Source organism: Hippopotamus amphibius, chromosome 7, assembly GCF_030028045.1.
Source record: "Hippopotamus amphibius kiboko isolate mHipAmp2 chromosome 7, mHipAmp2.hap2, whole genome shotgun sequence".
Classification (NCBI taxonomy): Eukaryota; Metazoa; Chordata; class Mammalia; order Artiodactyla; family Hippopotamidae; genus Hippopotamus; species Hippopotamus amphibius.
Genome location: NC_080192.1, coordinates 94,034,677 through 94,061,305, shown reverse-complemented (window position 1 = coordinate 94,061,305; position 26,629 = coordinate 94,034,677). Strand labels below are relative to the sequence as shown.

The window sequence follows — 26,629 nt, the reverse complement described above, 5'->3', positions numbered from 1 at the left end:
CAATCACAGCATTTTAGGACAAAGGAGATGTTAAACGCACATCTATACTACTGCCTGAATTAGAGCAATGTAATTCCACGAAGCAGCTGCTTCTGAAGAAATTGACAATTCGGAAATTATTAGGATCAATAGGCATGGTACAGACATGCAAGGAATCATAATTAAGGTTTTTACTTTGCAAAGGGGCAGAAGGTTTGCTACAATATTAACCAAAAAAGGGTTAGACAGTGATGAGCACATTTGGTCAAACTGAGAAACAGAAATGAATCTACCATGTTGGGGGCATTTTACACTTCTGCCAAAGAATGTATTCGCACAATCCTTGCTTTTAGCCAACACTGAACCCAGTGACATTTGATTTATATCCAACATCCCAAAAGCCAAATATAAAGCATCAGACTTCACTCAAGGTCCACAGTGAGTCCTGAAATGTTCAAGCTTGGAGGAGCAGCTATACTTGGCAGTGCTGTGCTGGCTATGTGCAAACGAAAACAATGGCCCTCCTAAGGAAACAACTATTTCCAGAAGGGATTAAGCACAGAAAAGTCAACATTTAGAATAAGATATACCAGACATCTTTAGAACACAAAGAAAAACCTCAAAAAACTAAAGACACATTAAAGCCTTGCTACTCAAAGTGTGGTCCAAAGGGCAGCCAGCAGCAGCACCAGGAACAGTGAACAGAAATGCAGGCTCTCAGCCCCCGCACCCAGCCCTGCCCTGCTGAACGGAAAGCTGCAGTTTAGCAAGGCCCCCTCCCCTCCAGGTGACACATCAAAGCTGTGGTCCAGGAGGCCTGCATCGCAGGGCACTTGCTTGTACTGTGCTGGTCAGAGCGACCATCAGGTGAATATAATATTTAAACACTTTGTTCCAGAAGCAGCAGCACAGTCGGTTTGCAAAAAAGGAACATTCACGCTAATTATATTCCCCTTAGTTGTTCTAAGGATTGTGTGTAGGCAGGCAGCCATGTAAAATAAAGTTAAAATCTATAATCACACAAAGTTAATCACATATATTAATAACATATTAATGAACTACACGGGAACTAGGTAAGCGCAAGTATATACAACGTGTCTTTAACCAAATCAAGTTGTTTTACAAGTTTCTCTCTTTATGAGACAGCTAAACAGTCTCAGTAGTGACAGTTTTCTTGCGGAGCACATAGATTTCACATAGATACTCATTCCTACTGGACCCAATTCATTCATTCGGCAGATACTGCTTGAGCTCCTATTATACCAGGCACTGAACACAGCAATGAACAAAACAGGCAAACATCCTGCTCTCCTGGAACTAAATCCTGTTGTGCACAGAGTGGACCTGGGTCTCTGGGAGCTGGAGAGTCAACACCCGCCCCCCCGCCCCGCCCCCCACATACACTCCCACCAAGTCTAGGACACAAGATCTGGGGGAAGCCACTGAGCAGGCAAAATACAGGTGTGGGCCTACACAACCACATGTCTGTTTCTTACAAATGCAGCCATGGCTCAGTCAGCCCATGCACAGGTCTCCAGCTTGGACATCATCCTTTCCCCTCTGTCAATCAAATCCCTCCCTCCCTCCCTCCCCAACAACTAGCCCAGGAAACCTTTCCTGGGTGGAACTCACCTTCATTCCCCACTTCCCTCCCATCTTTGGTGCAGTAGGTACAGAATGTTATAAACATGATTAGAGACAATAATGGTGATGACAATGGCAGCTTGCTAATGTTTACCATGTGCCTTTTTCTGTGCCAGGTGTTCTATTTAACAATACCTACATCAGCCCATTTTCCAGAAGAGAAAACTAAGGCTTAGAGTTTATGTAACTGCTCCAGGTCACTGACTAACAAATGGCAGAATTAGGATTCAAACTGCCTTCTTATAGCACTTTTCAGCTCAGCTGAGAAAAGTATAGAATCGACATAAAAATATAGATAGAGAAAGCTGTTTTTCAGGGAGTTACTGAAATATCCTTTTCATCTATCACTCAAATAGCAGTTAACAAGGGCCAGTGCCATAAATCCTGTTTTCCCTCTTGCTTAGTTCTTTTATTCTGACTGCAAATACTCCAAGCTAACATGTTTAACACTGATTCTTTTTTCCTTCATCACAGATTTGTTACAAATGCAAAGTAACTGTGAATGACTGTCCAAATGAGCAGGAGGAACACTCCCCCAATTAAGTCCCATACACACACCTGAACTTAATGGGCCTTCAACACCCCCAGAAGATTCATCAGCACTGCCAGCCTCCGGAGAACACAAAGGCGATCTTGTGGGAGGAATGCTGTGCTGCAATCTTCTTTTCTGTGATTACACCTCATTTTATAACAATGTTCAGACATTTGGTTTGAGCAAGTATAGTAATTACATTTCTCACTTTGAACTAATTTAAGCAGCTGCATCTGAGCTCCTCCACAAGGCCTCAAACTCATCCGCCCTCATCCTCCTACCCAGAGCACTCCCGCCTGTGAAGACGCAGGGCCTTTTTGCCCAGGGACTGCCCCACGTTCCTGCAGGCGCTCTGTTAGACTTAAAACGAATTCTGCAAGCCGACCGCCTGCAACGGGCAGCACCTCACTACCACTCACCCCCCCCCCCCTTCTCCCTGGCACTCATCTGAATGACCCCCGTGAGGAAAGAAACCCACCAAGCCAACCTGACTGCCCTGTTATCCAAATGCGTCACCTGGAACTCCACTCCCCAGGCCTCCGTGTCCTCATCTGCTAAATGGTGCTTCTGGCCTAGATGTTGAGGGACACTCTTTGGAGCTGATAACGCTGCCCTGAGGTCAGAGCAGCAACACCCCTGGAGGTGGCAGGCCCTCCAGAGCCCAGGCAAGACGCCTGGAGCCACAAACACCATCGGGGAGGCAGTAAATCCCTCAGCCTGTGCCCCACAGAGAAAACGCGAGAAAGCAGGTTTCCGAACCCTCTTCACCCAAACGGCCACCCACACACTTTCCACTCCTCCAACCTCCTTCTTAGAATTCACTCTCCACGGTGGTGAAGCATCATGAATCAAAATGTGAAAAGCACAGAAAGCAACACCAGGGCCCACCCCCTCCCCTTCCCCCAAATCGAAGAGCCTCATTTTGTGAGGTGGGACCCACATTTGTCTCAAAGACATCAAGGAGCTTTTAGAGAGGCGGTGACAGGGGGCTAAGTGGTTGTGAAAATGAGGTGGCTCACCACACTCTCTACGCACCAGGCCCGAGGTGTCCCGACTTTATCTCTGGGGAGGATCTCTCTCACTGAGGAGGTCAGGGGCAGGGGGCAACACAGGCTTCAGGGTGTGTCATTATTTCCTGTTCCTTCTGCTTGACAAACCAGCCCTCCTGGCTGCAGGTGTCAGACAGGCCAGAAACAGTTAACATCAAGTTCTCCTTTGCTGGGAGCAAACCTGTTCCACCAGAATGGCCAGATAAAGGGAGCTGCCACTTCCTTAGAGATAAGATCCACCTCTCCGGAGAGCTCAGACCTGAGAGCCGGGCAGCGCCCTCCACCAGGCCGCGGGCCCCGCCCCACCGCTCCAAGTCACTGGACACGACTTGGGGCAGTAGGAAGTTTAGTCTCTTTCTCAAATGGGGCATTCAGCAACTTTATTCATGGCTAAACGTCCCACGACAGAAAGTCTCTGACCTCACAGCTAATGTGAACAATGAAAAACTCCCAAATCACCACGACTTCTTAACAAGATGGCTCCACATCTGTGTGTGTGTGTGTGTGTGTGTGTGTGTGTGTATGCGGTGGGGAGGGGGCGGATGAATACCTATGCCTGAATTCAAGGGAAACACTACATGCAGTGAAAACCCATCAAATGACAAACTTTAGAGACATTTACATTGTCCTCATCAAGTGAGGATTCAGTGAGAAGGCCCCTGAATCTGTTGCTGTGTTGGCCACAGATGCAGGAGGAAAGTTGGTAAATCCAAGATGTGGGTGCATGGCACGCAAAGTTTCTCTCTGCTCCAGGGTGACAGGGGATGCTGCTTATTTCAAGCAATTTTACGCTGAGTCCTTGTGTACACTGACCCGCACACCCAAATGCACCTGTTCTGCAAATCTAGATTTGAGTGTCTGGTTTGCTTAAAAAGATCAACTTGTATTTGGATCACGTCCTTTTACCTGTGAAGACACTGGATCTGCTCAAGCATCACCTTGTGAGAACACGTAACTTCTCAGAACTCCGTTTTGAGGACAGTTCTCCCTTTGGCTCTTGGCAATGTCTTAAAATCCTACTATGAACACAAAAGGGTGTGACGCCCAAGTAATAATTACTCTCCGGAAGACAATAAAAATATCAAAAGCTGGGCAAGGAAGCCAGAGGACTAAAAGGGTAGGAAAAAAAGAATGTTACCGGAATGTTTATGACAGAGCCTGCATGTGGAGGGTAACTCTGCAACGTGCCACCAACCCGGGCCATGCCTCTGTTCCTCCCCTTTCCTATCTCCTTCCTAGAGTTCCTCCGCCCACCCCACCCCCGCCCCGCCCCGGCACCCTGCACAGCCACAAACCCCTGGCAGAGTCTAGAATCTTGGTATTCAATGAACCAAATAGGTGAGGGGCTCTACATCCCCCACATCCATTCATTTGGCTTAGAGAGGATTTATCAGCCTCTGTTTTCAGCTCGAGAGAGAGTTCCTCGCAAATCCAGTCTCAGGCCCCTCTCCTCTCTTGCTGGTTCCATCCTTTAGGGCTGCTTATCAGAGGGGCAAGATCTGTCCCTTCTGTCTACACCTGAGGCACCCTCAACAAGGCTCTAAGCTGAAACTGCTTTCCAGATGCCAGAAACTTTCACCTGGCTCAAACGTGACAGGTGCTGCAGCAGGCACTTTCACTGCTGGATCTAAATGAACCCTCGCAAGCCTCATAAAATTAGTCCCATTTGACAGACGAGGAAGCCAAAACTGGGGAAGATAAATATACAAGGAACAGAGTCCAAATCTGAAACCAGCTCCCCTGCTTCTGAGGAGGAGACTGTATTTATGATGCCACAGTGATTCCTGTAGGAATTCCCTGTAAATCACCTTCTCTGAACTGGTGGCAGAGCTCAACGCAGATTGCTGAGCCAGCCCCAAAGCCCCCTTCCCAGGCTTGTGTATAAAATCCCAGCCTCGGGACTTCCCTGGTGGCACAGTGGTTAAGAATCTGCCTGCCAACGCAGGGGACATGGGTTCAAGCCCTGGCTCTGGGAAGTTCCTACGGAGCCTTAGATAACGAGGAGCAACGAAGCCCATGAGCCACAACTGCTGAGCCTGTACCCTAGAGCCCGCGAGCCACAGCTGAGCCCATGAGCCACAGTTACTGAAGCAGGCTCGCCTAGAGGCTGTGCGCTAAAACAAGAGAAGCCACCACAATGAGAAGCCCCCCCCACCGCAACGAAGAGTAGCCCCCTTCTCTGCAACTAGAGAAAGCCTGCACACAGCAACGAAGACCCAACACAGCCAAAAATAAATGAATAAAATAATTAACAAATTTAAAAATAATAAAAAAAAATAAAATCCCAGTCTCCAGGTCCAGGAATCTGTCAGGTTTTCTGAGTTTTTCTTTAGCCCATAAATACTGCCCTGATAGTGGCTTTCATCATAATCCTCATCCTTTAATCCATACCCTACGCAATTAACAGTGGATATCTCAAAATCATAGATGCCAATTACAGAGCACCTCTTCGTGGACCCATACTTTTATGTACATACATCATCTGACTTCATGCTTACAACAGCCCAGAAAAGTAGGTATTATTATCCCTCTTTTACATGTGAGGTTTTGAATGGTTCAGGTGATTTACCCCTGGTCACAAGACTAATCAGCAGAGAGGTGCTGACACCAGGCCTGCCACAGTCTAGAGGGATGCTGTCAATACAGGAGGCACCGGGGGCTACTGAACACCTGAAATACAGTTGGTCCAAATGAGCTGCCCTCCAAGTGTAAGACTGCCTGTCGAAGGTGTAGGACCAAAATTGCAAAATCTCATTAACAATTTATAATATCAATTACATATTGAAAAATTATTTACATATGTTGAATTAAACAAAACATAGTAAAATTAACCTCACTTGTTTCTATTTACTTAAAAAAAACACACTGCTACCAGAACATTGAAAATCACTTACATGGGGACTTCCTAAGGTGGTTAAGCATCCGCCTGCCAATGCAGAGGACATGGGTTCCATCCCTGCCCCAGGAAGATACCACGTGCCACGGAGCAACTAAGCCCATGTGCCACAACTATTAAGCCTGTGCTCTAGAGCCCGTGAGCCACAACTATTGAGCCTGTGGGCCACAACTACTGAAGCCCACGTGCCTAGAGCCCGTGTTCCGCAACGAGAAGCCACCGAAATGAGGAGCCTGTGCACTGCAATGAAGAGTAGCCCCTGCTCGTGGCAACTAGAGAAAGCCCGTGTGCAGCAATGAAGACCCAATGCAGCCAATACATTAATTAATTTAAAAAATCACTTACATGGCTCCTGCGGTGTTTGCACTGGGCAGCACTAGTCTAAATCCTACAGTCTTTACCAAGAAGCCCTACTGCCGCCCTACAATTAACGCAGCTCTTAGCAATTTACACATTGTATACTATTTAAAAAAGAATAAGGCCACCTTGACAGCCTCACTTCTAGTAACAAGAATCTTGTTCCCTGATGAAGAGTTTAAGAATAATTTTGAATGCCAAAAAAAAAAAAGTAACTTCATGTGCAGATACCAAAGAATCTGCAAGCATCCTAGACAGGTCTGTCCCTCGTCCCTGCCGAGCCAGGATCTTCAGCACGGTCTTGGCATTTGATCATATCTTCTTCTCAGGCTCTTTTTTTTTTATCACTCCTTGTACTCACCATCCTGGTTCTCAATCTTTTTTTTTTTTTTTTTTTTTTTTGGCACACGGGCTTAGTTGCTCCGCGGCATGTGGGATCTTCCTGGAGCAGGGATCGAACTCATGTCCTCCGCATTGGCAGGCAGACTCCCAACCACTGCGCCACCTAGGAAGCCCCTGGTTCTCAATCTTGATAGATAAAAATGGTTCCTAAGTCAAACCAAAAGAGGACCTAGCTTTTTGCTCCTAAGGATGAGATTTTCATAGGTGAGAAGTTAGGCGAAAGATGTCAGAGGCAGGGTCTACAGTAAAAACCAGAAGGAGCTATGGCCCTTCCATACCTCTTCCTGCAGGAGTGGGTCTCGGTGCAGTATGCTGGCTGGCTGGCATCTGAATGGGGTCCCGGCCGGTGCAGCAGGATCTGAGGCTGCTTGCTCTGCTGGCCTTCACTGTGGAAGGCCGACCAGCTGAAACTCTTGACCTACTGCAACTGCTAACTTTAAGTGTTCGTCCTCTCTCAGGGTTTTCCATTTTTATGTTAGCATCATCAACATCAGCTGTAGCAGATACCCTGTTTTCAAACTGATTGCTTTCCATGTACCAGGCACTGTCCTGAGCACACAATCCAGGTTATCTCATTTAATCTTCCAGCAGGACTTTGAGGAATTACTCTTTGCAAACAAGGAAATCACAGCTCTGGACCTAGGCAAGGCTCATCCAACAGCAGGCTCTGAAAGCAACGCTGAGGGAGGCTGGGTCTCTCTGCCCTTCTCCCCCAGCACTCCTAGGATTATCCCCGCTGCTTGCAATGGGGAGGGTGAGTCAGTTGCAAAAGTGCTAAGAAGGCATCATTTAATAGTTACTAAAATTACTCGCTTTTGAACAGCACTCTCACATGATGCCCTGTCAAACGGCACTTAGCTGTGTGCTGTACAGGCCACACACGCACAGGCTAAGCAAAGTTGACTAGCACAAAGGGACTTGTAAAACTAAACTACAACAGGGGACAAAAGTTAGGGATGGAGTGTTGGCCTGAACAGCTCACTTCCTTGCCTTAATTGGCTTCTATCTTGGTGTTAATTGACTTTGAGTTAAGAGCCTTTCATACAAATTGAGGGAAGCTGACCTTTGGAGCACTGGTGACTTGTTGGGTAAATATGTTTTTATGGACTTCATAAAATGCAGATTGTGTAAACATACACTCAGGAACTATTAAAAGCACTGGTGGTAGAGTAAGGCATAAAGGTGGCCTTTAAGATTCCTGAGTTCTCAGTCATTGGACGGCTCAGAAAACGAACATCAAGGATGTAATTCCGAGTTAGGAAACAGATCTCAAACTCTGGCTTGCAGGCAGAGGAATCACTTGGGGAGCTTTTGAAAAATACAGATTCTCTGGGCCACACGCCCAGAGAGGCTGATTCAGGAGGTCTGGGTGGCCCAGTGACATCTGTATTTTAACAAGGCCTCCAGACTACCAACTCTGAGTAGGTGGCTCAGGACCAGCTTCAAGAAACGATGATTTCAGTGCTATAAGCAGCACACTCACCTTCTCACCTGGTCTTCCGCATGCCTATCAAAGAATAGCATCCCAGGAACACAAAAGACTAGAGTCTTTCATTCAGAAGTGGAGAGATCTTGGACTTCCCTGGGGGTGTAGTGGTTAAGAATCCGCCTGCCAATGCAGGGGACAAGGGTTCGAGCCCTGGTCCAGGAAGATCTCACAGGCAGCGGAGCAACTAAGCCCGTGCGCCACAACTACTGGGCCTGTGCTCTAGAGCCCGTGCTCTGCAACAAGAAGCCACCTCAATGAGAAGCCACCTCAATGCTAAGCTCTGGCACCGCAACAAAGAGCAGCCTCAGCAAAGCAACTAGAGAAAGCCCGCACACAGCAACAAAGACCCAATGCAGCCGAAATTAATTAATTAATGGGAAAAAAAGAAAAAAAAGAAAAAGGCACATATTTCAGTTGGTGCAGCAAGAAAATGATAGAATTTAAAAGAAAAGAAGAGAGAAAGACGTGGAGAGGTCTTTTGGAGAAGGAGGGAACTCCTTTCCTCCCCCGGCCCAGCACACCAAGAGCCAATAATTGATGTCCAGCAAGTACTCAGGCTGTCACCAGAATAATCTTCTTTATGCCTCTGAAAGGGAGAGACAGCTATTCCTATAGAGCCCAGAGCAGCTGAAAATAGCACAGAAAATCAAGGGTGCAGGCTCCGCACACAGGCAGCACGCGTCTTCCACGCAAACAGCCTGGTGCCTCTGTAAACTGGACTCCATGTTGGATCTGTTTCTTTGACTTTAACCTTTGCTTTTCATTGCTTTAATCGTACACAATGGCCTGCCTCAGGGAACCCTACCCACCTGTGAAACGAACACATCCCTTCCCCAAGGCCCGTCATTCCAGGAGACATTTTGCAAGACGGATAACCCTTTTTACTTTCCTCCCCGCCTCTCCCTCTCAGATTCTCTAAAAGAAACTGGCATCCAGACCCCGAGATGGTTTTTTGACAGACACTCGTCTGCCATCTTCTCGATCTGCCAGCGTTCCGAATCAGGTCCTATTCCTTGCCTCAACACCTTGTCTCCGATTCATCGGCCTGTCGTGCAGCGAGCAGAGCGAGCTTTGGACTCGGAAACACCTCTACACTGACCACAGCCCCCACGCCACCCCAGACTACAGGGAGAGGCCGACGTCGACAGCATCTACGAGTCTGGGGCATCTGGAAAAGCACCTCCAGTTCTGGACCCCTATTTTACAAGAGACTCGGCTGACGTGAACACTGATAAGGAGACAGGGATGCTGTCTGCGCAGCGGAAGCTGCCCTCATGTATCAGTGGGGCGGTCAGAACAGCAGAGAACCGGCTGTTGCCGGTGAGGACAGTAGCTCCACAGAGGGACTTGCTGACAGTCAGGGCCACCTACCCGAGTCACCCAGCACGAGGGCTCCTTCTCTTGGAAGTGTCCGAGCAGAAGCTGAAGGGCCATCCGGGGCGGCAGAACAGCGCATACTTCCCAGCTCCCTCAATTGGTAAGATCTGCAGATCCTGTGTTTCCAACCCTGGGGTGGGGTGGGGTGGGGTACTTTCACATAAACAGATATGCCCTTGACCACGAGTAACCCTTTCCCCAAAGCTTATCAGAGTGGTTTGTGACAGCATTTGTTTTTTCTACTGGACACAGAGATTGCCAAATTAAGTATCAAATGTAGTGACTTGAGTATTCCCAAGGCCAGAAAGTGTTGTATCTATAAACAGTTTATGAAGGACTATAGATTTTCAACAACCAAAATGAGTACTTATGGGTATGAGTTAACATGTAATTTTATTGAAAAACTCACAAAAGCTGCAGAAGAAACTGCTAATATTTCTACTCGAAGTGTGTGCCACCTCAGAACCTCTAACACTAACTTTCACCAACAGGCTACGAGTAAAACAACTTAAAGAGGGAAACACCAAGTCTTCCGAAAAACAACAACAACAAAAAGGGCTGAACATTTTCAAAGGACAAGCTGTTTTTCTCACAGGCCTCGCCTCAGCACACATTCATTCTTACGCGTTTGTTTACATTAAGTGATTCTTAATTTCACCTGCCAGGTTACGAGACCTCCCAGTACCAAAGAGAGGAAAGGCGGATGGGCCAACACACTTCTTTGGTTTTTACACTTTTTTGCATTATCATCCCATATGGTTATCACCATCGAGGCTCCAGATGGCCAAGGCTGCTTTGTTGGTCACTATTGTGCCAGCCTGCCCTCAACCCTGGTCTCCCTGCCCGGGAAGGGCCCATCACCTACACCACCCACAACCAAGACCAGCTCCATCCACTGTTAGCTCTCCTGCAAAGCGGTTTGGACCTTTAAAGCTGTCTCAGAGGTTCCAACCCCTTGTCAAGACCCAACAGTCTAGAAAGAAACACACCCAGTCAACTGCAGAAACCTTTAGGAGATACACAATTCTGGGCACCACTGGCCTCATCCTCAAAGTCCATCTTGCCTCCGCGTCTTGAAACGACCTTCTTTGGAGGGAGGGGGCAGAAGAGGGGAGCAAAGGGGACCAGGCATAGACTGACAGGAAGCCGGAAATCTACAAATGTGGATGTGAAATGGGTGACTAGGTATCTGAGGCCCGTGGGCCCAGGTAGTTGTGTTCAGGCCGACATTTTTCCAGAAAGAAGTCTTTGAGATCTTATGAAGTCATTAGTTGACTTGGTCCCATTTTTTAAAAAATGTGTTATAATAGTAGCAAAATATACATAACATAAAATTTACCATTTTAACCATTTTTAAGTGTATGGTTCAGTGGCATAAAGTACATTCACATTACTGTGCAAGACAAAGTGTGTCCTTCACATTTTCTCCTAAGATATTAAAACACTTTTTCCAGCCTTTCCCACATTTGCATGCGGTGCCACACTTCTGGGTGACAAGCAACAATCTTAAAACCTGGCAACAGTTTTTGTTAGAGACATCTGTTTTAAGTCAATGCATTTTCATTTCTAGGTAAAAGTGCGTGATTCTATAGCTGTTTTCCTTTAAATTCAAACAGATGTTGGTCCCACATTAACCAAGCTTTGTCAAAAATCAAATTCAAGAACTATTCCTGTTTCCTGTAAAGTAACTGGCCCCAATCCACTCCCCCACAAAAAAAAGACAAAAAAACACTCCTATATATACTACTTTAACTATTAAAATAGCTAAATTCGTATCCTAAAGGCATCTGTATTACATCACTAAGGAAAACTTCTGAAAAAAATTATTAGGGCTTTTAAAGTTTCAGCCAAACCTCTTTAAAAATTAATAAATAACAGTTGCAATTTTGGACAGCTGTAGGTGATTTTTTGGTGTGCTTTAGAGTGTTCTTTATTAAATAAAAGACCTCCTGGATCAAAAATTAGAATTTATTTTGTAGTCTCTTATAATCTCACTTTACATGTAACATCAATTTGGTATCTTCCTAACAGATTATCTGTTACTAACCTGAATGAGATGGAACCAAGAGGAAAAGGCAGGAAGGGATAAAGCAACAGTCTCCTTGCCTGACAGGGATGTGTGTGACCTTTTGAATCCCCTCCTGTATGAGAGATGACTCAGGATAAACTAATAGGCAGTGAGAGGGGAATTTTTTTTTCAACCTACGACTGACATATAACATTATATTAGTTTCAGGTGTACAACATGATTCGCTATTTGTATATACTGCAAAATGACCACCACAATAAAGTCTAGTTAACACCCATCACCCAGGGGCATCTTTAAAGAGTGAATAATGTTCCTTGGGTAATTGCATTTTGGTCACAACCCTCTAGGTTTGGTGGGTGTTCCCCTCTTCCAAATCCTGATCAAAGACACAGGAGAATCTCCTAGATTTTTTGAAATACTGACACAGGGTATGAGGATGAAATTCTAATTCAATTGGTCTAGGGAGGAGAAGGGTGAGAGTGGAAAGATGGACAGGTGTTGTGTCCTAGAAAGCATGCCAAAGCAACACAGATATGCTCCACCTGGGGCCTCTTGTTATACTGATAAAACTGCCCCTGTCAGGACAGTTGGGGGAGGAACTCTAGTTCAGGCTGCATACCACGGAGGGCGGGACCACAGCTGTCTATTCTCCTGGTCACTGTTGTACTGCTAGATGTGGAACACGAGGAATGTGGATGGAGGGATCTGCAGGTAAGCTATTTATAACCAAACCACCCTGACCATTTGGATGGTCCAGAAGCACTGGTACGTGGAAACTGAAACCCCACAGTGCAATCTTTAGGCTCATAAGGGATCCTTTATAAGTAAGAAGAATGCCCAGCTGATGGAGATTAAAGGGTAGGTGGAGGGGGAGGTGGGGGTATAGAACCCCAAGAAAAGGAATTTTTTTTTTAAAGTACACATCTCCCATCCTACGCAAGCAGTGTGAATCTTGTTATCCAAGAGGAGTCCTGACTGAGAACTATCGTTCCAAAACAGGATTGGGAAAGGGATCGAGTCTCACCATGGCAGGGTGGAGTGTGCCTTCCCAGCCTGTCTGCTGGACTGTGGGCTCTTGGGGATAGTGTGTCTTGGTTTGGGGATTGTTTGTATTCTTCCTCAAGCCTAGGTTTCTACACCGACATCACACTTAGCAGCTATGTGATTCAGTACAGAGGATAATCCCAACTTCATCTGGAGTTACCCTCTGGGTCAGCGGCCTTACAAAAATTAAAGTAAAATGCTACCATAAAAAATATTTATGTGACCAGCTGATCAACTCTTCCCTCCCCCTCTTTGCTGCAGCAGCACCTGTTGCCTTAGAAATGTTCCAAGTTCTCACACCAGTGCACCCAAACCGCCACCCTTCCCATGGTGGCATCCACCGCCCCCCAACCCCACCCCTGAAACCTGCATATCAAATATTACTTCCTGCTGCCTATGACCACACTGCCTTGGCAGTTAACATCAAAAACAAACACATGAAGGGAAGAGAAGGCACTGGAGCTGGGGAGGAAAGACCAGCGTAGGTAATGTTTCACAGACTTTTTTGCTAGCGCCCAGGTGCAAAAACTTCGGTCACATGTATTTCAACTTCTCACCTAAGGGCTCACCTTTTCTCCCCCAGGATGGAGAGCGGAGGGTAGCCCTCCTCTGTTTCCACTGCCTATTCTCCTGTTCCTGAAACACACATGTGGAAGCCATCCCTGGGGATCCCTACCTGCCACTCCAAGGTGAGCCACACAGGAACAGCGTCTGGCAGCTCACCTATTCCCAACTTCTGCAGGGGCTGACGGAGGCTGGCACTCTGTTCAATGTCGATGGTTCCTCGTCAGCATGGGCTACATCTAAATTGAACAGATTTCCACCATCTTTTCCCTGTCTCCGGAGAGTTCAACAGCTCAGGGTAACAACTGTCATGAATGTTTAACACAGCACCCAACCAGGACTGGAACCAAGGCCATACGACATCTGCTTGCTTACACATCCCAAGCCACCAGCTAGCTGTGTGACCCTGTTTTGTCCCTCGACCTCTCTGGACTGCAATTTTTCTGTAAAAGAAGGGAGCTGGCATTTTCCTAAGATCTTCTCCGATTTTACGTTTCACGGTCAAGTTGCAACCATTTTACATCATTGAGAAAAGGCAATGTATTCTCCACTTCACAAAGGCAATTTCAATTGAGTGGTACTGTATTCCTGCAGAAGTAACAATACTAAAAACAAACAAAAACAAAACCCTCACTCGGCTTATTACTAGCTTGTAAGTTTGATCTACAAAGTTGATTAACTTTGTTTTGAACATCAGAGCCCCCTGACTATCTTCCAGTTAACATAACGACAACCTCTTTGGAATAAAGGTTCCCAGGGCAGTGCCCACTGCATATCGTCAGAGCGAGAGCGAAAGCGCTGCGCAGTTCTTAGTGGCCTCCCTGACTCCAGCCCAGCCTGCAGCCTCCAACTAGTTGGAATTTACCAATATAGCACTTTATCATTTTTTTTGCTTCAAAACTTTAAACAGCTCCATTCCACCTAAGGAACGAAAGCTCAGATAGGTACTTTGTTAGCCTGGAATTCAGTAACCGCTCAAAGTTAGCCTCACCTGACTGGACCAGCTCTTTCTCTGAGCTCCTCCAGCGTAAACCCAGAGGTAGAGTTTCCTTGTCTGTGGAAGAAACCTTTGGACACAAGATGCCTCCTCTCCAACCTGCTGGACCCACCCCTCTCCCCCACCATCACTACCACCACTCTTATCTGTGTCCTCTAAAACTCAAGTCCTACCTGGTTGAAAGTGAACTCTCAACTCTCACCCCGGCTGATGCCGCAAGATGTACTTTAATTTCTTCTATTTGTCTCTACTTTTAAAAAGAATATTATACTTAAGAATAAAAGTTTTCTTAAAACAAGAACTCTCCTTACAATATTTGGAACTACAAGAGTTCTTCAATATTATGATACCATTCAACCCCTTTAGAGATGAGAAAGCCAAGTCCAGAGAAGCAGCTACACATCTTGCTGAAGGTCACAGAGCAGGTTAGTGGCAAAGAAGTGATGGGAACCTAAGTTTCCCGACTCCCAGAACTCACTGCACACGGCAACCTGGTACCCATCTTCTCTGCTACTTGGTATCCATTCAAGAGCTTCTAGTGTTGGGTGTATCCTTTTTTCCACAACAGAGTTGTGTGCTGCCTAGCAGAGGTGTTCAATACATGCAAGAGGGAAAGGGGGAAGAGCTGGAAGACAGAAGACACACTCCCCCAGGACCCCCTTCTTATGAAAAAAACCCAACTTTGTGCCAAGTCTCTGGGGGGGGGGGGGGTATCCTGACTCATTTTCAGCTTCCCCCATCCACCTCCAACTAGTGCCCTCTGCTTTTAAAAGACCTTCCAACCAGTCCCCCACCAGCCTGCAGCACAACACATCCTCTGCATATGCATTCCCTACACAATAACCACACTCATGTCCCTGGAACCAGAAGGAGGGTCACAGCCATGATTCCCAACTTTCGAAGAGGAAGCATTCAAAGGCAGAAAATTCAGGGGATCAGCCCTCCTCCCCAGGGATTACAGCTGTATTTTTAAATAACCTTGAGTTGAGAAAAATACCACAAACATGCACCGTGATTTCAGCACAGCAGTATTTTATTGGGTACTATTTTACTGAGTATTTGAGTATTTTATTTTTCTATAAATATAGCTACATACATTGAAAAGAGTCATACACGTATATGGGTGATGTTATGTACATATTCGCTTCACAAACAACACTTGAAGTGCTTGTGGGTCCCCAATCACTTGCTGGGCAATTACTGGGTGGTGGCATCAGTTCAAGACTTCAGAGCGGGGTATCTAAATGCTGGGGAGGGGCCTTAAGTCTCTTACCACCTTCCTCTGAATGAAAAATATGACCGGCCAATGAAGGTCCACAGTCAGCTCATTTCAAATTTCTCATTCCACCTACCTTCTTATTGGAGTTATTACTATCACAGGCATTGGTATTTTTCGCACCTCTTTTTTTGGGGGGGGGGGGGAACAAAGGGTCTTACTTCAGTCCTCTGGTCTATTCTTGGCTTTCCCATCAATGCTGCACCAGGTAGAAAGCCACTTTCTGATTCATATTCCAGTCTCTTCCCCATCTCTCCCCAGGAATTATCTCTAAAGAGTAAGTGCTGACAAGTGATGGATAATTTGCATTTTAACCCTATTCAAATTTGGGTAAATGGTTTAATATGCATGCTAATATTCTATCATTATTCCAATTAAGGAAACTATTATGTTAAAGTGTTTAATCAGGAGAATTAGGGAGAACTCCAGACACCTAAAATTAACCTCTAATAGTCTTGACATTCATTTCATTTAAGTGCAATTTGCCAAGCTATAAGCAACTCCCTGCTCAAGACTTCTGCTTAGGCACGTGGGGATTCCTGATAAGACCTAAAAGCAATTCATTTCCTAACTAGATTGCTGTCTAAAAGAATAAACTGAAAGGGCTGCAATTTAATAACAATCAAGTCCCCAGTCACACTCACATTCCAGAAGACTTAAACACCACCAACTCGATCCCCAGGAACAACAATGCTATTCGCATCAGAAACAACACAATCACTTCCTCTTTCTCTGACCTTCTCGGTTTAATTACTTCCTGTGATTTCTTCTAGGGCTGAGTGTGCCTGCTTCCCAGGGTGAATGGCTTTCCATAGGAGACTGATTTGTCTGGAAGGTACGGAATGCCAGCTGACAGACATTACACACAGTGCTGGGACTTCTTATTTCTCTTTCAGTAATGGATCTCTTGGGCCGCCTGGCATTCACCAAGAACCCTTTTTAAGCCATAGAAGAAAAAATTCTTCCAGCACCTTCCCATCTAATATCAAGCTATACCTCAAAGCTGAAAGTCCTGCCAAGAATGGGGAAGGGCAGACCTTTGAGAACATCTCTCTGCATGGAAGCACCATCTTCTTGTCCAATGAGCTTCTTCAATAGATTCCAGATGCCAAGCGCGTGAGGGCGCCTTTGAAGACACCATCGTGGCAGCCGGGAGCTCGCCATCTTCACAGCCACAGGCAGGCTCTTGCGAATCAAAGCAGGGTCCCTGGATCCGCAGCACCAGCAGCATCAGGAAGTTTCTTAAAAATGCAGAATCTTGGGGCTTCCTAGGTGGTGCAGTGGTTGAGAATCCGTCTGCCAGTGCAGGGGACACGGGTTCAATCCCTGCTCCAGGAGGATTCCACATACCGCTGAGCAACTAAGCCTGTGCACCACAACTACTGAGCCTGCGCTCTAGAACCTGCGAGCCACAGCTATCGAGCCCGTGTGCCGGAAGCCACTGCGGTGGGGAGCCCGCGCACAACGAAGGGTAACCCCCGCTCGCTGCAACTAGAGAAAGCCCGTGTGCAGCAACGAAGACCCAACACAGCCAAATAAATAAAGAAATTTATTTTTTTAAAAAATGCAGAATCTCTGGCCTTACTGAATCAGAATCCTCATTTTATAAGATTCCCAGGTGATTCCTATGCACATTCATGTTTAATCCTCCTCTCAAAACAGCTAGGCTAAAAAACAGGTCCAGGAGAATAGCGTGCTTTGTTAGCCATCCTGCTCACACACACTCCATCAAGGGCATGGTGGCTGGTTCTCTTTCCAAAACAGGTCTCTGTAGAACTGCTCTTTGTATCAGTACAGAAAAGGCCACCTCCATGGGCAATGGTTCCCTACTCCACAGAACTGAACAGGAACATAAGGAAGAAATGTCATCTCACAGTTCCAAGGCATTTACAGGATTCTAAATGAGTTCCAATTTCTTGTGCTCAATGGTAATATAAATCAAGCTGTACATGCAACAGTTTCTTTGCAAAAACTGAGGCTCTGTGAAGTTATGACACATACTGTTCTACAGACATGGGATCTGAAGTCAAAGACTGTGGGTAAAAACAAATCCTGCTCTGTGACCTCAGACAAGATACGTAACCTGGCTCAATCTTTTCTTTGCCTGCAGCTGTGGACCCTTTTGACTGTTGGACACAGTCCATTCATGTATGAGTGTGCGAGTTAATGTACACAACACACAAGCGCACCCCCCCCCCCAAATGACTCGAAGAACTTGTTATGGGATTCTATGAAGGGCATGTAGCTCCTCTAATACTCTGGAGGAAGAGTTCCCTCCACCCCAAATCTGGGAATCCCAACACTTGCAGTGAGGGGGAACCCTGCAGAGGAAGAGGAAGAAGAGGGAAAGACCTCTGGCAGCCAGTCAGTCCATGATCCAGACAACACTGACCTCACACCCTGAAGGCACAGGGAAGCGCCTAGTACCCTAGAATGTAAGCTCCCTGAGGGCAGAGGCTCCCTCTGAGTCACAGCTTGGGTCCTGCCTTGGCAGGTAAGGTGTCTGGAACAATGGGTGCAGTAAGTGAATGGCACTCCACTGCTAGTCGCTCCCTTTCCTCCAGCCTCCGGTGCCACCCCCACTGCTATTTATTTTATCCAGTAAATAATTTATACATGGCTTTGCAATTAGGATCCGTATGTTCTAAACTCAAGTTCTTTAGATTCAGAGAATACTACACTCCAAATGGACACCTATAATCCAGTATCTATAATTTTCCTTAGTACAAAAAGACATCTAAGAATGGACGGTAAGGGCCTCAAAGCTGGTTCACGAATAGCAAACTCCTCATCTGAAACCTGTTCACCCACAGATTAATGAGAAGGCAACCATTAGGTCTTCAGGGCCAGAAGTAACACTGAGCCAGGGCACACCATCCTGGCACAGCAGACCTGTTTTGGAATTTTGAGCCTGAGAAAAACCCCAGATTTGATTTAACGTATTAAGCAAAGGAGAGAAATTTAATTACTATGTTAAGACTATATTCACACGTATACAGCTTTAAAAGGTCTGTAAAAATGAGTAAAATTATTGGAATGTTGATGATTAAATTAAATCTCTGGTCCAGGATCCACTTTATTCCTTGGCTGGAAATATAAAATGCAAACACCAACATGGCATGCAAGTAGACAAAACAAGCCATAAGCCAGCTTACGCCTAAGAGAACTCTCAGCTGCACCCATTTCCACCAAGCCTACTGACTCATGTTTTAGAAACAACTTGAACTGCTGGTAGTATGATTTCTAGGCCACAGACAGGGATGGCAAGAGAGTGAAGGATGCTACTGTAGGTAAGTACACTGACGGTAAGAGTCAGTAAAGGAAAGAGGCAGAGTGTGACCCCAAAACCCATGTTTCTACCATCACGGCAACCTACCTCCTCAGTAGTTCCAGGAAAAAAAACAGAAAAACAACAAAAAAAGAAACCCTCAAAGTCTTTTTGGATGTGGGTACAATATGAATAATCATTTAGTTTTTCATATGAGGTAAAACTTTTTCAATTAATGAACATTTACATTAACCAATAAATGTTTGCAGAAAGCCTACTATGGGCTCAGCAGAGGTCAATAAGCTATTATTCCCACACCTGGAAGGGCAGATGGGCCAAGCTTCTGGGTGCATACTCAGGGTGGGATGCAAATATTACAAAATAAAGTGCTTATCTGAAAAATCAATACAGGAGGCCGGAGCCAAAGCAATGAGAAAAAGAAATAAGAGAAATAAACAATGAAAACAAAGACAAAGATGAACTAGGAAAGACAATTTTTAAAACTCAGCCTGATAAGTTTTAAGCATTTATGAATGGACCACAGGGAATAAATCTAAGAATGGAAACAATGAGATCTGAAAAACTGTTGTTTCTATACAAAGAGGAGGAGCCAAAGCCATACATTCTGAAGCTGCCTGTGTTGTTTACATCTCTTCAATCATAATTGCTACATGCCAGGGTGAAGTCAAAATCCATTTCTCCACCTGCATGCCTTTAGCGCAAGTCAACATAGAAATCAACATAGAAATTTTGTTTTTTAAGTAAATACTCAACTACCCTTTGAAAGTAGCATAAATAACACAAGCAGGATTTGCTATGGGTGCAGTATGCCCCATGTGAACATACTGTTGACAAAGATTACCTGAGAAATGAGGAGTTACAAAACCCTTGGTCAATTTCGCCAAATCCTATGCCAGTTAACAGCAACTATTTTACTAAGATCCTGGCCTGACTTCCTTTCCCTGACAGGGAACAACATCAAGCTGTGGTAACAATCTTTCATGCCTAAGGGGGCAAGCACACAGAAAACCCATTTCACAGAGCAGGGGGGCACCAGTGCAAAATATTCCTTCTACCCTAGTGACTAAAAGCCCTAGCCAATGCCTTAAAAAACATCAATGTTCTAGCCTTAAATCCTGATCAAAAAGAAACATTTACAAGAGTTAATGAGTTTATCAATGACTGGCTCTTTAAAAAAAAAATCAGCCCAATTTACCTAAGAGAAAACAAGCCAAAACAAACAACCATACACAAAAACTTCTTGCTCTGCCTCTATTATCATCTTGTTCAGTTTCTGAGGATTTTGCTGTTAGGCTGTGTATTTGTGTTCAGCCCCGTACTATAGGAACTCTGCCAATAGTGGAGTTCATCAGCACAGCTGTCTCCAACTTCAAGTGTTAAGACTCCATCAGAACCCTGTAGCTACTGCAAATTGTTAATGTTGTGATTTCTGCAGAGATTCTCCTGCAGAGGCAGAAATACAGGCCCTGGCTTATTAAGATCTTCCACTTCCCAGTTCCCACAACAGTGATTGGAATCAAAATGGTTTTGAGTTGTCAATCACAGATCACCACCACCAGATAGTTCTGCACCCAATTTCCACAACACACACCAAGTGCTTCAGGTGAACATGGAGTTTCTCAGAAGGAGGCTTATATACAACCTAAGTTAACCAAATACAACTGTAATTACTGCATTAGTCAGCAGGGACAAAACAGCATCTTAAAATAATCAAATCCACTTTTTAGTTTAATAGATCTTTATTAAAAACAACCATAATGTGCTCAATGGTATTGGGCCAACAATTAGAAAACTAGACAGTTGAGAGGTAACCCTAAATCCCGAAAGCTCATGTTCTGGGACAGAATCTAGCTGCAAGCCCAGCTCTAAATGGTGATACTGTCATACAGCGTGGGGGGGAAAATGCTACAGAGCCCACCACGTTGACCTAGGGAGTGGGGGAGGGGAAAGTCTAGGAGGACCTCATAAGAGGAATGACTCAGAGCTGGTGGGAGGGGGGGCAATGAGCAGAATTTCACTTGCTGAAGAAGGAAAAGAAGAAAGAAGATTCTGGAATAAACAGCACGAGCAAGCAGACTGTCAAGCAGAATAGTTTTGGTACTGATACTGACCCACTTCTAATATATGCCATTGGTTAAAGGGACTGGAAGGCAGAGGGGATCAGCTCTAGCTAGAAAGGAGGTAGCATGTGTTAAGATCCCTGTGGAAACAAACCCAGCAGATGGAGGTTAGTCCAGGCCCACCAACTAACAAGAGGTACAGCCTTGCAATAGACTTAACTTTATACAAGGACAGTGTCCTAGCTTATAAGCTTATTAAGCTCTTTCCAAGTTTTTTGTTTTGTTTTGCTTTCAAGATTTTCTTAGGGAGAGACCAAGATTCCAATTCTGCATAGTCAACTCATGTTTTTAACATTTAAGGATTCTATTCAGGTAGAGTAGAAACACGCTCCCTTTTTTTAAAGGCTAATGCATAGAGAATGGGTCCATCCTTGTTGTATCGGGTCTAATAACAACTCTTATTTCAATGACTGTAGAGCTAACATTCCAGTAATAATCAACTCTGAATTCACACTCCTCTCATTATCTTAAGGTATATCACAGAATGCTTGAGCCCAAGTTTATTTAAATTCACTTTAATTCAGTATGTGCCTCATAGCATTTTCAGGGAAGATGAAGGAAGTGAAAAAAATTACAGCAATGACAGATTGTCACCAATTCAGAAGAATTAGGGACGGCATGACTGGCAGAAACAGTGTGAGCTCTGAAGTCAGAATGACTAAAGCTGGCCACCCTCACCCCTTCTGAGACAGTGCCTCATGGTGCTTAAAAACACAGTCCTTCCTGAGCCAGGCTGCTGGGGTTACTTAACCTCTCTGGGCCTTGATTTCCTCACCTACAAATGGAGGTAATAAAACCATCTACTGCACAGAATTGTTGAGAAGACTAAATGAGTAAAGTGCTATAAAAAATATTTGCTGTCTTCGGCCAGTAACATAAACTTCCTCATCAGTTAAATGGGTAACACCTCCTTCACATGGTTATTTGAAAGTGAGCCTGTAAGAAACCTATCTCAGTGCCCAGCAAAGAGCCGACACCAGACACCCACCTGTATTATTCCTAGTGCGGGATGTATGCTTTACACAGACACAGGCTAGCTCATTTAATTCCCACGGCAACTCCATGAAATCAGTAATGTTTATTCCCATCTTATTCACTCAGATAAAAGCAAAGTGAGATAGGTAAGTAACTTGCCTTAGATCAGAAAGTGACCAAATGGCTAAGCCTTGAGCCTTAAGAATATGTTACAAATACTTTTAAAGTGGGATCTTCAGCCCTTGGCTAACATAACCAATTGGACAGTTTTCAGTTAGTTGAGACAGAGTTAAAGACATCAGGGAATTAGTCTTGATTTTGTAAAGTGTGATCATGGTACTGTGGTTTCACGGAAGAGCATGCTCATCTTTTGGAAAGTAAGCTCAAGTAATTGGATATAAGATTTCTAATGTCTAAGTCCTTTGAAATGGTTCAGCAAAAATATTAGAGCCTTTTTTCTTTTTCAAATGGGAGATCTTCCAACATTAGGGAAAATATGAGTGAGAGCGGAGCTACAAATCCATTCTCAGCAAGATGTGTGTTGTAGAGAAGAGCTCATGAACAAAGTAGAAAGCAGGATGGTAGCCAAGTGTCTCCTGAGTTACAGCTGCTTGAGAAGGGTTTCTTCATTTTTGTCTGCAAATTTCCAAATCACTTATAGCCATGATCAAATGATTTAAAGATACAGGCAGAATACATATGATTAAAAAAAAATTTCCCACTCCCTATGTACAAAAGACCACTTGCAATAATTTACTGATGCCCTTCAACTTTTCAGTTATTAAAAAAAGATCTGTAGAGTAGTAAATCTTATCATGAATTTCTATCTGGAGTGGGGTCAAAAAAGGGTCGGGGTATTTTCTATACGGAAGCTATTGTTTAGGACCACGAGTGAAAACAGCGTTCCTGAATTTGTGAGCATATATTTATTAGAGAGCAGTTTTATTTTTTTCTTTTCTTTTTTGGCTGCTCTGCGAGGCTTGCAGGATCTTAGATCCCCCACTAGAGATTGAACCTGAGCCACGGAAATGAGCACAGTCCTAACCACTGGACCGCCAGGGAATTCCCTAGACAGGAGTTTTAAATTGACATGGAAGAGAACATTAGAAGACAAAGCTTATTATCTTTTAAAAATTAAGCATGATTTTTACCAGTGGCAAGATTCTGACTTATTGTATTCCCATGCTAAAAGTAACGTAAAATATATGTGCACTATCAAGAAAATGTATTTTACCTAAGGCACAAATGTATCTCTCTTAAGTCTCCAGTTTGATGTCACTTCCTTTTAAGTAACACACCTTGCCTACTTCCAAAAGATCATCTGAGGAACCTCAAACATAAAACCATTAGAAGAGAATATAGAGGAACAGTAAATAAATCTAGTAAAAACCTAAGCTAATATGGCTACCATAATCAAGCAAGTATTTTAGCTCTGAACTTCCAGACAGTGGTAGCAAAAACAAAAAAGCAATCACAGCAAGCTCTGTAACTCAGAGAAACCTTCTTTCTGGCACCAGCGCTTCAAAGGAATTTTTCAGACGGGTCATTACATAAGAACGTTGAACAATATAATGCACAGTGTCCACAAATGGCAGTTTACAGCCCTCGCAGCCCGTTTTCTTACCAGGCGTTTCTTGTCTCATGACAAGGTCACTACATTAAAAGTAATCCCGAGAAGACCACTTCTGCAGTGGGCTAAGGCACCACAGTTTTCTGATTCTCTAACTGAAACCAGAACCTGTCCTCAAATATCCATTGTCTCAACTGGGCTTCTGACAGCAGTGGGGGCAGCGGGTCCCACGCTGAACTGCTCTGAAAGCCTGGAAGAGAGATATTTATTTCTTGCTGGTGATACCACCTGAAATCCCTTTGCTTTGGATACCAGATGGGGTAGGAATGCAAAGCCGCCATGCTGCCCTGAAAAGGGAGTCGCCAGGCCAGTGCTCCCAAGGGATGGAACCAAGGAACCCAACCTAGGGTGAGGACCCTATGTCCAACAAGCCGTCCCTCCCTGCTACCACTGCTATTTGTGTGCGCAGGGACAAACAAGGACCCATAAAAATACCTGTTTATTAGTCAAGTCCTAAAGGAGGCAAGGCCCAGCAACATATTCCTCCCCCCACCCCCCACCCCCGCTCCATATTTCAGCCCTAGAAGGGCAACAATTTTCATTTTACCATTTCAAGATACAGTCTATGAAGGCAAAACAAAAGGTCTAAAATAGACCAGCAGATGTGGTGGGACAGCAGACATGCACACCAGACGGGATCCTCTCCAGCTACGTACGGGACGGGTGTCCGGCAGACCACGGGTTACTGCAGTCAAGGCTCCCTGGGGACCCACAGAAAGGAAATTCCCTTTCCCAAACACCAACCGTCCCAACACCCCCTCCAGCCCAGCCTGGCGACAGCATACGCCAAAGAATAAAGTAGCATTAAAAAAAAAAAAAGTGAGTAGATTCTTAAGAGCACAGCATTCTGTCACCTGCTGAAAGAAAAGCCCTCCCCGCCGGCCAACCCTGAGTCACTTCCCCTCTCTGCACCGGGTCTCAATGCTCGCGGGGGCAAAAGAGCCGGGGCCTCGGGTTCTAGCTACCCGCAGCCCCGACGCCCCCGCAGACACGCGCGGGGCCTCCTGCCAGCCAAGTCCCCGCGGCTGCCGACCTGCTCCCGGCGCCCCAGCCAAAGAGCCCCGGCCGGCGCCGCCGCTACCCTGGCTAATGGCAGCTCTGAATGAAAGGAGCCCAGGCAGGCTCCGGATTTATGAATGTGCAGGGGAGGAGGGGAGAGATATCATGTGACAATAAAGGAGAGCGTCTTATTCACAAGAAAAAAAAAGGTGGCTGGTGGCGGGCACAGCCACTGAGCAGCGACGGCCGCCGCGGTGCGGTGACCGCTCGGACCCGAGGCCGACGACCTCAGGCACGGGGCCGGGAGGCCCTGCCTCGGTTAAACCCGCGATCGGAAACGCCTCGGGCGCGGGCGGGAGAAAGCCAAACCCGACTCGGCGACCGCGGGGCCGCAGGGAGCTGCATGTTGGCCCCGGGCTGGAGAAAGACACGGGTCCTGAGGGAGGCGGCGGATCCGCCGGAGAGCCCCTCCAGCCAAGCGCCCGGAGCATTGTTCCCCTCGGGCCCGCGGGCCGGGCACGCACGCCTGTGCACGCGCGCACACACACACACATGCATACACACACACACACACACACACGCATACACACACAAGGGCCTGCAGCGAGCTGCCCCGCACGCTCCCGCCCGCCCCAGCCGCACGCCCTCGGATCCGCCCCCCCGGCAGCCCCGACCCCGCGGGACGCCCGTCCTGGGCCCGCCAGCGCGTGCACACACACTCGCACGCGCCGCGGGACCCCTGGGCGGCTCCAGCACGCCGGCCCGCGCGGGGACCCGGACGCACGCAGACCCCCGCGCCGCCCGCGCCCAGTCCTCCGTTGGCGCTGCCGTGTTTTTTATGAATGAAAATGTGGTATGCAAATGAGAGCGATTCAAGAAAACGACATGGCGGAGCCTGGGCCCCAGTGGGCTCCCGAAGGGACCGCGGGGCGAGCGGCGGGGCGGGAGCGTCCCAAAGTCCCCGTGTAAAAACCCACCGACCCCGGGAAGCCGGAGCGGGGGAGGGGGGGTCAGGTCTTCCGCTCCCGCCGCCGAGGATCTCGGGGGGAGGGGTGTTTGTGAGTCCCCGGAGAGGGAGCGGGGACCGCCCGAGGTCACCCGCGCGCCCTTGGCCCCCGGAGCGTCCACCAGCCCGCCGACCCAAGGCGCGCCCCCGCTGGCCCCCAGCAGTTTTCGCCCCCTCCTCACTTCAACAACAAGGGGAGAAATCTCGCGTCCGAGACCCCACAGGCCAGCGAGTCGCTGCACCACACGCCAAGTTCACCCGACCAGCGTCCCCGCCCGCGTCCTCAGCCCCGGCTCCCACGCTGCCCCCGCGGGGCACCCTCGTCCCACCCCGCGGCCAAACTTACTCGTCCGGGTGTGTTTCTTCGGTCATTTTCCTGTTCACCTAGACGCCTGTCCCGCGGCGGGCAGCTTTGCTCCCTTCATCTTCCTGTCCGCTCACCCCCCCTTCTTCACATCTCCGGAGATCGCCTGATTTGGTTGGGGGGAGCTGCTAGAGATGGAGGGGGGCGCCGCACAAGGCAGAAGGGGAAGCAGGGCGACCGGAGCGCGGGGTGAGGTCTGGGGGAAGGGGTGCACAGGCAAGCTTGGGGGGGGGGAGTGAGCGCCGCAGCGCCGAGGGGCAAGGCGGGCGGCGGCTCCGGGGGCTCGGGGGCGGGCGGAGGGGAGAGATTTGGGCAGGGGACAGCGGTGGGGGAGAGGAGGAGAAAAACAAGCGCGCCGTGGAGCGGCGGGGACCGCTGAGAGCAGGAGGAGAGGGCCGGCCGCGGGTGGGGGCTCGGTCCCGGGTTGCCCCTGGGGGGCCGGGCCAATCACAGTTCCGGGGAGCGCTCGGCGGCCGGGGGAGGTGCGCCTGGAAGGCGGTGCAGGGCGCCCCGTCCGAGCCCCATCTCTCGACTCCCCCGATTTACTCCATATTGGATTCTCACCGCCGCCAACAGGAGGAGGAAGTAGGGCGGAAGCGATGACGTCTTCC

General features: G+C 47.0%; 1 protein-coding gene across 6 annotated transcripts in view; it reads right to left on the bottom strand.

The window, feature by feature from the left end:
• SPRED2 (sprouty related EVH1 domain containing 2) overlaps positions 1-26,629 on the bottom strand; it is a 110,039-nt gene extending 83,410 nt beyond the window's left edge. For 3 of the 6 annotated variants that reach the window (XM_057742765.1, XM_057742767.1, XM_057742769.1), the window contains exon 1: positions 26,001-26,628. Coding sequence is in view for 3 of the 6 variants with exons in the window: in XM_057742763.1 (XP_057598746.1) it covers positions 16,673-16,866 (194 nt within the window). In the remaining 3 variants the exon portion in view is untranslated. Of the gene's footprint in view, positions 1-16,672; positions 16,932-26,000 lie in introns of all 6 variants that reach the window. The other 3 variants (XM_057742763.1, XM_057742764.1, XM_057742768.1) reach the window with 3 other exon arrangements.